This window comes from Lineus longissimus, chromosome 19 (assembly GCF_910592395.1).
Source record: "Lineus longissimus chromosome 19, tnLinLong1.2, whole genome shotgun sequence".
Taxonomy (NCBI): domain Eukaryota; kingdom Metazoa; phylum Nemertea; class Pilidiophora; order Heteronemertea; family Lineidae; genus Lineus; species Lineus longissimus.
In genome coordinates, this window is record NC_088326.1 from 5,012,164 (window position 1) to 5,023,629 (window position 11,466).

Sequence of the window (11,466 nt, forward strand, 5' to 3'; positions counted from 1 at the left end):
TGCGCCACTCTATGAGCTCACTAAGGCATCTAGTAATCTGATTTGGACTCCAGCCCATGAGGCCTCATTTCAACGTCTAAAGGCGGCACTTTTACACCCGCCTGTTCTTGCCTTCCCTGATGTGAAAGCTGGTAACTTTGTGCTTGACAAGGATGCCAAATACTGGTATTGGAAGTGTTTTGAGCCAGGTCTTGGACGGAAAAGAAACTGTAATCGGCTACTATTCACGATTGCTATCTGATGCAGAGAGAAAATATTGTATTACTAGGAGGGAATTTTTAGGTGTTGTTTGGTCTGTTGAGCATTTCAAGCCCTACTTGTATGGACATCAGTTTCTCTTGCGGACGGACAACTCAGCCGTTAGTCATATGCTGACTCTTAGTGATGCTAATGAACAGATACAGAGATGGCAGTTGTTTCTCTCACAGTTTAAGTTTTCGACCATCCACCGCCCGGGAAGACACCATGTGAATGCTGATTTCATGAGCCGACTCCAGTGTGACCAATGTGACCGACAAGAAGTGCCAGAGCCAAATCGACCTACAGGCCATATTCGCAAGTTCCACCTTAAAAAATCCACAGATGTACCATCTTGTACTCACACCAAGCAAACAGATGACAGCTTAGAAGAGGCCTGTAATGTCATCAAACGCCCACACAAGAAGATACCAGTCCCTCTGACACAGCAGCTTTTCGGTGAGGCACTTGAGAGAGTGTCCATCGACCTGATCGGCCCCCTCAAGGAAACTTCAAGAGGGTATAGATACGCGGTGACGATAGAAGATAACTTCACTAAAGCTCTGTACACACTGACAACATTTTGGGAAACATGTTGGCCAATATGTTGTCCAGGTGCGATGTTATCGAAAATGTTGGCAGTGGGTACAGTTCGGAAACATTCGGTAACATGTTGGCCAAATGTTGCTCAAATGTTGTCGAAATAATACAAAATCAATTTTGTTGCCGATATGCTAATGATGTTGTCGAGTTTTATCCAATCAGAAATAGGCCACAAATCACATGATCTACCTTAAGCCATGTGATGTAGTCAAAATGGCAGCCTCAAGCAAGGAATGGTTACTGAGTGAAGTTGAACAACTTATTGCAGTATGGGAAAGTTGTGCCTGTTTATGGGATGTAACATCCAGGGAATATAAAGACAAAAACAAAAAGAAAGCTGCTATTCTAGAAATAGCTACAAAATTTGCCCCATGCTGGTGTCTCATATAAATCCATGGTCTTGTCCACACTCTTTTCTCATCTTTACGTCTTCTCCGCCGTCTTTCAATCAGGATACGTAAAATTATGGCAGAGCCACCGACAATACATCTTCTTCTCTTGGAATCTTCCATTGTTTATGAATTTCCCTCCAAAATATTCCCTCAAAAATCCTCATTTCTCGGAAACATTAGACAACAAGTTGCCCAACATGTTGTCGAATGTTGTCATGTGTATACAGGGCCAAATTTTCGATAACATCGCACCTGGACAACATGTTGGCCAACATGTTTCCCAAAATGTTGTCAGTGTGTACAGCGCTTTAGTGGGTGGAGGCTGCTCCATTGTGGACGATGGAGACCGAGGAAGTCTGTCAGGCTGTAATAAAGGAATTTGTATCAAGGTTCGGATGCATGTATATATTACATAGTGATCGAGGAGCCCAATTTGTTTCTAAAATCTATTCCTGTCTCCTAGAGAAGCTTGGTGTTTCCCGTAGCCTCACGACGCCGTACAACCCCAAGAGCAATGGGCTTGTTGAAAACTTTAATAAGATTTTAAAGAGCATGCTGAATACGTATGTTTATGACCATAAGGAAAGTACAGGATAATGGGATGTCATGTTGCCAATCTTTTTTTATGGCGTACAGGTCATCAGTACATGGTAGTACCGGAGAGACTCCCCACTTCATGCTAACTGGACGAGAGATGAAGGTGCCGATAAACCTGCTGTACACGAAGCCGTCTAAAGACATGACGTCTGTTTCAACCTACGTCGTTTCAACCTACGTCAGGCAGCTAGAAGATAGGCTGAACAAGGCATATGCTCTAGTATGGAATAATCTGAAATCGGTTCAGCGGATTCAGAAGAAAAGATACGAGACCAATAGTCATGAGTAAAGATCACTGAAGGAGGGCAACTTTGTTTGGTACTATAACCCGAGAAAGGCGTTTAAAGGAGATAAGCACTTACCATGGAAGGGACCCTATTTGGTTAAAGATATCCAGGAGGATTTCACTGTGACCATACAGTCGAATCCAGAGGGAGAATTGTACAGGACTCATGCCGACAAGTTGCGAATAGCAAAAAATAGAATAGAAAAAAACATGGCCGCCACCTGTAGTAAGCAGACCCAAGAGCTCCAGAAAATGTAGAAAGTCAGAGACTCTGCAAACAGCTAGGCAGCCCATTCTTGGTAAATGGATACATAAGGATGTCAGGATCAGACCAGGCTACAAGTAAAACACCAGTTGAAAGGTTATACTCAATTTTTACCAAGAAAAGAGATCGCCCTCTAAGTTCAGGTGGATCAAGTTCAGGAGGGACCGTCTCACAGGTGAAAAAAATTGCAAAAATTCAAGGTGAGGAATTAGAGACTGTGAAAATGGATTTGCTTGGTGAATTTGAGGAGGAGTCTCAGGATTCTTGTACTGGTAAAGCATTGAAAGACTTTGACTCCAAAATGGAAACGTGTTTCAAGGAGTTTAAGGAACAAATACGTGCATATCTGAAAAATGTGATAGAAGAAATGAATGGAAAAATAAATGAACTGGACACACGTGTGAAAGTTTTAGAAACTGAGTTAGACAAAAGTAAAGGATACATTAGCCCAAAAGAAACAAAGAAGGAGCTCAACAGATAGGCCCAGTACTCAAGAAAGGACAATGCTCGAATGTTCAATGTAAAGGAGGAGAAAGACGAGGACGTAAAGCAGGTAGTTTGTAACATCATAAGGAGGAAACTTAAGATCGAGATTTCCCCTGCTGACGTATCTGTTGCCCACAGACTGCCGAAATCCAAGAAGTCCATGACGCAAAAGTATAAGCCCATCATAAGGCACTCTGTTTTGTCGAATAGGAAGCAGCTGAAGGGGTCCGGAATATCGATTGCAGAAGACATGACTCGAGATAACGTTTCCTTGGTGCGCCAAGCAGAGGAGTCGGGGCTGTTCGAGGCTGTGTGGTTCATCAATGGAAAAGTCAGGGCAAAAGATAAAAATGGGAAAATTCACACCCTAGACCTTTTTGATGACTTTAAACAGATAATCAGGCAGTAAACAACGACATGCGACACATAGACTAATGTGAGACATTGTTTTTGTTTTTGCTCTCCTACCGCCTGTCGCTCTAGAGGCACAAAACAAAATACATCACATTCACATGTGACTTCACGAAATAAGCAACTTACAATCTTTTCAATGTGGAATTACGAATTCAGTGACATTAAGTGATCTGTATTCTGGAGGACGCTTATATATAAGAAACTTGGATAATGTGCGAAACATATTTCGTATATAACGTATGGATTATTTGTGTGACATCTAACCCCTATATAACGTATGGACTATTGTGTGACATTTAGTCCTAGAACATATGGATTACTGTGTGCGACATCTAAGGTTTGTGACTGAGTGAACTGTTATACTTAACAAACGGACAAATAATGTAATGTGTCTTGAGAGATTCGTACTAAATTTCCCTTTTGTGTGGGTGTTTTTAAGATTGTGATAAAATTACACAGTGACACATATAGTATCATAAGACTATCCTATTACAAGTTAAGACAATATCAACATGTGATCTTTCTAGAAACTTCAATATGGATACAAGTAAATCCCAAAAAATTGTTAATATTTAATCCTAATATTTAGACTCGGGGAAAACCCTTTACAAGATGAGTGTATATTTTTGAGACGGCCCCCATAAATAGTACATGTGTGCCCACTTCTTGTGTGCTGTTAAAGCTCACTGGTACACACCCTAATCCATTGCTTTTGTACATGTTTGTGAACTTTGGTGCCAGTCTTCACTTTGGTCATTTCTTTTTGCTATTGTGAGGTACCCATGTTGGTACAAGTAGAGGGCTAGACTTGAGTCTCAGCTAATCATTACTGGTCATGAATGGGCTGACCAGGCTAGTTATTTCTTTTCTGCTACAATTGGTTGGTGACCAGGCTTAGGGAATAAGCCGCCTATTTTTCAACCACTACTGTATTGTAATTGACATTTTGTAATAGCACTTGCACGCACGCACTCAACATGAGCCTTTGCTTTAGAACATGTAATGTTAGGGGCTTAGCGGACAAAACCAAAAGACATGATGCCTTTAACTACTTAAAACAAAAAGCAAAAGATATAAACTTCATTCAAGAAAGCCACTCGACTAATGAAAACTTCAAGAAATGAACGGAGGAATGGGGCTACACAGCCTTCTTCGCTAATCATAAAAGCAATAGTAGAGGAGTTGGCATTCTGTTCAAAAATTCATTTGAATACACCTTACACGATAAATGCCTAGATGAAGAAGGGAGATACATAATTCTAGAGTTGACGGTGCATAATACCCGCCTATTGCTAGTAAACGTATATGGGCCGAACGACGACAATCCTATCTTCTTTGAAACTCTCAAACAAAAAATCTGCCACTACCAAAATCTACCAATCATCTGGGGAGGAGACTACAATGTTGTACAAAGTTATGGACTAGACACCTCAAATATTCACAAAATGAACAACCCAAAAGCTCACGAAAAACTATTGCAAATAAAAGATGACATGGATTTGCAAGATCCTTGGAGAATAAAACACCCGACAACTCGAACGTTTACATGGCACAGTGGAAAGAAACAGAGTAGACTTGACTATTTCCTAGTGTCAGGAGATATTTTAGACAATGTTAATGAAATCAAAATAAAACCAGGATATAAAAGCGATCACGCAGCAGTAGAAATGTGCATCAAATTCAATGAACAAAAAAAGGACCAGGCATCTGGAAGTTTAACAACTCACTTCTGAGAGATCAAACGTACGTCAAAGAAATCAAGCAATGTATGAAAGAAACCATCAATGAGTACAGTGAAAGGAGGGATCATGAAAAGCCAACAGAGGAAAGAAATTTTAATATCAACGTCCAACTTCTCTTGGAAATATTGAAAATGAAGATACGAGGCAAAACAATAGCTTATTCCACTCATCTAAAGAAAAGAATGAATGCAGACGAAAAAGACCTGGAAAGAAGAATTGATCAACTCTATAAATCATATTCGGATGAGCCGAATGAACAAAACCTTGCCAAATATCACGAGGCACAAACAGAACTAGAAACAATTCGGGAGAAAAAGATGGAGGGCATAATGATACGGGCGAAAGCAAAATGGCACTGCGAAGGAGAGAGGGGAAGTAATTTTTTCCTAAATCTGGAGAATAAACATTACACAGAAAAAACCGTGAAAAGATTAATCAAGGAGGATGGACAAGAGGTGACAGACATAGAGGATATAATGAAAGAACAAGTACAATTCTACCAAAAGTTGTACTCTGAGAAGAAACAACACAAAGATCCACTGATCGAGAATATGTTCTTCCCACCAGACAAAAATGAAGTTCAACAACTAAAGGAAATGGACAAACAACATATAGAGAGTGACTTAGATGCCGCAGAACTATACAACACACTCAAGGCAATGAAAAACAATACTTCTCCAGGAGCAGACGGATTAACTGTGGAGTTTTATAATTTTTTCTGGAAAGACTTAAGAACCCTCCTAAGTAAATCAATAAACTATGCGTTCCGCGTTGGTAAACTCTCAGATTTCCAAAGGTTAGGAATCATAACATGTCTTCCCAAGCCAGGCAAAGCCAAAGAGTTTGTCAAGAATTGGCGTCCGATAAGCTTGCTCAATATTGACTACAAAATTCTATCAGGTACTCTTGCAGGAAGAATGAAAAAACCACTCCAATACCTGATCTCACACAATCAAAAAGGATTCTTAAAAAATCGGACCTTAGGACAATGTACAAGACTGATATACGATTTGATATACGAGTTAAGACGACGGAAGATGGAGGGCATATTATTACTGATAGACTACGAGAAAGCCTTTGACTCTGTAAAATGGGAACATATTGATAACTCGTTGAAGTACTTTAATTTTGGCAATAATTTTAGAAAATGGATCAAAATACTATACACGGATGTTAAAAGCTGCATTTTGAACAACGGGCACTTGTCGTCACGTTTTAGTATAGAGCGGGGAGTACGTCAGGGAGACCCTCTATCGCCATACCTATTCATACTCGCCACGGAAGTACTCACACTGACACTGAAGAGAAACGCAAATATCAAAGGCCTGGAGATCGGAGGCTCGGAATTCCTGAATAGTCTGTACGCAGATGATACCTGTTTGATATTGGAAAATAATGAAAAATCAATGACTGCGGCCTTGGAAATACTAGACAACTTTGAAAAATGCTCTGGCTTGAAGATAAATAATGCAAAAACAGTTGCTATAAAATTAGGAGATGATGGGACCTTTTATAATCAAGGAGCAGGGAAAGATTTAGTTTGGCAACATAAGGGAAAGTTCACACTGTTAGGCATTGACTTCAACTTGGATGAGGAAGATATTACAAGAGGTAACTATCTGAAGAAAATGGCAAGCTTTAAAAATACCCTCAACATATGGACATTCAGAAACCTTACAATCTTTGGGAAAACTACCATCATAAAATCTCTAGCACTACCAAAAATAGTTCATCTTTTTACTGCTCTTCCAAACCCCCCAGAAAATATTCTCAAATAACTACAAAACGCCTGCTTTCATTTCATATGGGGTAACACGGACAAAATCAAGCGCACAGTCATGTATAACAAACTAGAAGAAGGAGGGCTAAAGATCCCACACATAGAAACTTTCTGCAAAAGCCTTAAAATAACATGGATAAAACGGATCCTAAATGACTTAGACTTCGATGACTGGAAAATACTTCTCAATACCTATACCGAAAAATATGGAGGTAATTATATTTGGCTTGCAAAGGAGGAAAAACCATCTTTCTACGAACATCTAAACCCTTTTTGGAAAGATGTGTTTCAGGCTTGGTATGAGTTAAAATTCCAAAATAGATTAGAAGAGGAAGATCCAAGAAATGAACCATTATTCTACAACTGCAAGGAAGAAACTCATTTTTCATCAAAGAATGGTATCAAAGAGGAATAACACACATAAATGACATAATTGACAATCAGGGAAACTTCAAAACATGGAATGACATAAAAACCACAGTTGGCGACACAAGTAACTTCCTACAGTATATAGGATTAAAAAGGGCAGTACCCAAAACCTGGAAAGACAAACTAAAAGGCAAAAAATTAGGAACGATACAAGATCAACTACTAAAAAAAATACAGAATACCCCAAAACCAAACAGGTTCACCTACTCGAAAATGATAGAGAAGACAACCATCAAAGCTATCAGCACACAGAACAAATGGAAGGAAAAATTAGGGGAAACTACGGATGAAGAGGCTTGGAACAAACTCTACACCATACCATTAACATGCACCAAAGATACCAGACTAAGAGCCCTACAATTTAAAATCCTACACCGAATTATTCCAACAAATATATTCCTATACCAAGCAAAACTTGCAAATACAACAAACTGCTCCTTTTGCACAATATACACTGAAACTATAGAACATTTATTCTGGGACTGTCAAAAATCTAAAAATATATGGCTTCAAATGGGAGATTTCTTAAAACAAAAACAAATAACTTACAACTTCAATAAAACCAATGTTCTGCTGGGAGATATAAAGGGGTCATGTCTTATTGAACAGCTAAAATTAATCATAAAAGAATTCATTTACACATCAAAACTAAAGGAAGAGGACTTAAATTTTAAAAAACTACAAAACATCATCAAATACAAAGCTAATATAGAAAAGAATTCCACAAACCCCAATGAACATTACCAAAAATGGAAAAATATCGTTTAAACAAATAGAGCCCAACCCCTTACAACCAATAAAAAACAACAACAAACAAACATGTTCCATGCACCTGCACCTCTGCACATGCACCAATAGTGCACTTTTATCTTTCAAAACTTTCCCTATGTATAATTAAGGACTTTAAAGAATACTAACAATCCTTTACCCTTTCCATACTCGGCCTCCACAAAAAGGTTTTTTTCCGTGAAATGTCAATATAGAAAAAAAGAAAAATGTATAATGTAAAATTTAAAATGTAAAAAAAGAAAGTACTAGGGAAATAAAAATATATATTACAAAAAAAAAAAAAGTTGCTAATAGCACAGGGTGTTGACATGGAAAAGTGGATGTGCAATGGTTAGTTGTGCGTGTGCTCGAGTATTCGCGCATCCTTAATTCTGCATGGTTGTGTGTGTGACAGGGTTATCACTGTAATGTGTGAGAGTGACATATTTCGGATGTTTTGACCAGGAGTAATCTCTCACCGATGGATAATTGTAGTCTGGATGGAGCTGACATGGTGTGCTTGTGTAGCGTGCTTGCGTGTATGATTGATGGGCCTGAATTCACCCTGTATGCATGATTTGTTTGTGTTGCATGTTCTTCTGTTTTGCATGTCATTCTGCCGTCTGGATGAATTCCTGGCTACCACCAGCATTTGGCTGGCGCATAAATCATACCCAGTGGGGTATTGGTATTTTTGCCACTGTTTTCTGTTAGGAGATCTCTCCTTAAAATATAGGGACTACTTGGTATTGCTATTTTGTGCAATCTGAAATTTTGGAGCTAGATGGTGCTTGATACATGTGAGTTTTCTACGGTTGTCATGTTTAGTCACTCTACATTTTGCTTGCATTTTTCTGTATACTGATAGGACGCTTAGTGTACATGATGTGTGTATGTTTTATTATTATATAACCTGTCGCCACCTACTTTCGTTTTGGATGTCGATACTGTGACACTTATTGCCAACATGCGTGCCTTTACACTCGTTCTATGTGAGTGAACGCTATGAACTATCTAGACTGACTGGATTGCTGCCTGTCGTCTATGATGTTACTATGATAATATACATGTCGTATATTGACCAGGTTAATTCTGCTGGTCAAACTTTCTCTTATAGTCCAGTGATAATATGGAACTAGTATGTGATTAATGAGGAATGAGGATGAGGATGTGATTACTCAGGATTCCAAGTTAATCAGCAGATACTGGCTTCATATATTTTGGATATTGTGTTTTGATATTGGTATTATATTTGATACTTGCTGCTTCAATTACCAATGTCTTCTTTTGATATGAATGTACATAGTATTGGTATTTTTGTCATTGCACCAGTAGCCATGGTAGCAACATGTGTGATTTTATTTTCATGTGTCTGTGGTTCTGTGTTCAATTTATTTATTTGTGGATTTTTTTTTCCTACCCCCATACTCGACTACTTGGTACATTTAAATACTCACACGGTTGTTCTCGGTTCGTTACTGGAATGTTCTCTTGGTATGACAGGTATTTTGTCGCCTGTCATGTGTGTCTTGACATGGTTAATGTCGTAATATTTGGTCTTATTTTCCTTTTGGTTTTTCCTTTGGTGTTCCGTGCCAGTCTTGGTCTCTCGGGTGCATTGTATGCTTGTTATTTTGTCTTTGTAGGCCTTTATGATCAATGTTAGTTGAGTGGTATGTTTCGGGCGTATGGCCGGAGCTGTCATACGCTTAGGAGGGGGGTGATGTACTGTATCACCCAGCATACCATTGCCCTTTAAGAGGTTAGAGAGACCGGCCGGTGGCGCCCCACTTTGTAATGGTTTTGCCATTGTGGCGTTTTGTAGAACTACTTGTTCTGTTACGTGCTGTGTGCGTTTTTTCGACATGTTTTTATTCCGATGATTAAAACCAGTTTAACAACATCCTGCGATTTGATCTTCTCTTCAATCAGATCACGAGGCCGTTGACCAGGAGGTCAATACACACCACCAGGACCTTAATGTAATCCTTATGAAAATAACTGAAAGAACACAGCTTTCATATAAAAACACAACTTGTTCTCTTCACACCTGGACTCTGAATCATTGAAATGACGCAAGTCACAAATCACAACAAACCCACATGTTTGATTGTTGACAAATACCATATTTTGGTAATGACATCACCAATCTAATTATAATACTGTAAACTGGCTTCTGATTGGTTGCTTAGGTCGCTAGGCAAATACCACAATGCATTATCCAAGATGGATGGTTTTTAGCAGACAACCAAGGTAACATCATCAAAACCTGCATTTTCTAACAGAATCCAATCAGTTAAAGACTTAATTACTAGTTCAACTGATAAATAAACACATATAGTTCATATAGATTACATAAACCTACACCACTAGAACCTAAACCAGAACCATCAGTACCAGATAATGTAAAAGAAGGTCTCAAGAAGTTTGCTAATTGGCTTAAGGAACTGGCTAAGAATGCAGCAGCTGCTTTACCTGGAATAATCGGGTATATTGTCTCATTCCTATTGAAAACAGTGGCTAGTGTTGTTGGTTTTCTGACTGAACGCATGATCATAGTATTTTCTATTATCGCTACCTCAATAATGTTAATCAAGTAATACTTCTTAATACGGTGACTTATGATTTACATTAATAATAAATAGAATGGCAACATGATATTCATTAGACACTGATAAGAGTTCATAAGATTCACTTGGTTTGAAGGCTGATTGACAACATCACATTATCACTCATAACCCATCTTCTGCTAATCCCAAAGAAACACTGTATGTTAGAATACCGACATTGAGAGAGAATACATTCTTTGTACCAAAATCTCTTTATCTTTCTGCTGATGTCACCGTTTCCGGGGATTCCAAAAACAGTGTGGTTAAAGCCGAGGACAGACTACCATCTATTGCTCATCAAGATCAAAAAACAGATGTAGGGTCACCTGGCAAGTCACTCTTGCTGGCCGCAACAACTGTGCGTTCACACCAATGTCAGGCCCAGGCAGTTTTAGCTACCGGAAAAGGCAAGATTACATAACTCAGACACCTTCTTCTTTGTGTCTCTCAAATTAGCACAGTCATCAATTAAAAATAATGTGTTTGTTCCATTGAAGGTTACAGTAGCAAATTTAAGCACAATGTCCAAATTACTTGCCACTGCTTCAGGATTAATTATGCAGACGTTGTTGTCTTGGTAAATCTATTTCCTTTCATATGTCTTATTATTGAAATATGTTGGACAGAAAATTACTATGCTCTGGAACTTGTTATGATACTCCTTTTCTAAGAGATCAAGAACAAAATGTGTCTTACCACAATTGGTGACACCAGAGATGAGTATGTTATGTGGCTCGTAAATAAATACTTCACCCATTTAAATGAATGTAAATCAAAGTGATGAACAGTATAAAAGGGATTTGTACTACAACCCCGAGAGTCCTGTGGCTTACAGTTCTTTGAGTATAATTTGGAAAC

The 11,466-nt window shown here is 38.6% G+C and overlaps 1 protein-coding gene across 1 annotated transcript; it reads left to right on the forward strand.

The window, feature by feature from the left end:
• The first annotated feature begins 152 nt into the window (after nucleotides 1-152).
• Nucleotides 153-2,118, forward strand: LOC135503425 (uncharacterized). The gene is made up of 2 exons (XM_064797001.1): nucleotides 153-802; nucleotides 1,869-2,118. The coding sequence occupies exons 1-2, from the start codon at nucleotides 153-155 to the stop codon at nucleotides 2,116-2,118; spliced, it is 900 nt and encodes a 299-aa protein (XP_064653071.1).
• Nucleotides 2,119-11,466: the final 9,348 nt, after the last annotated feature.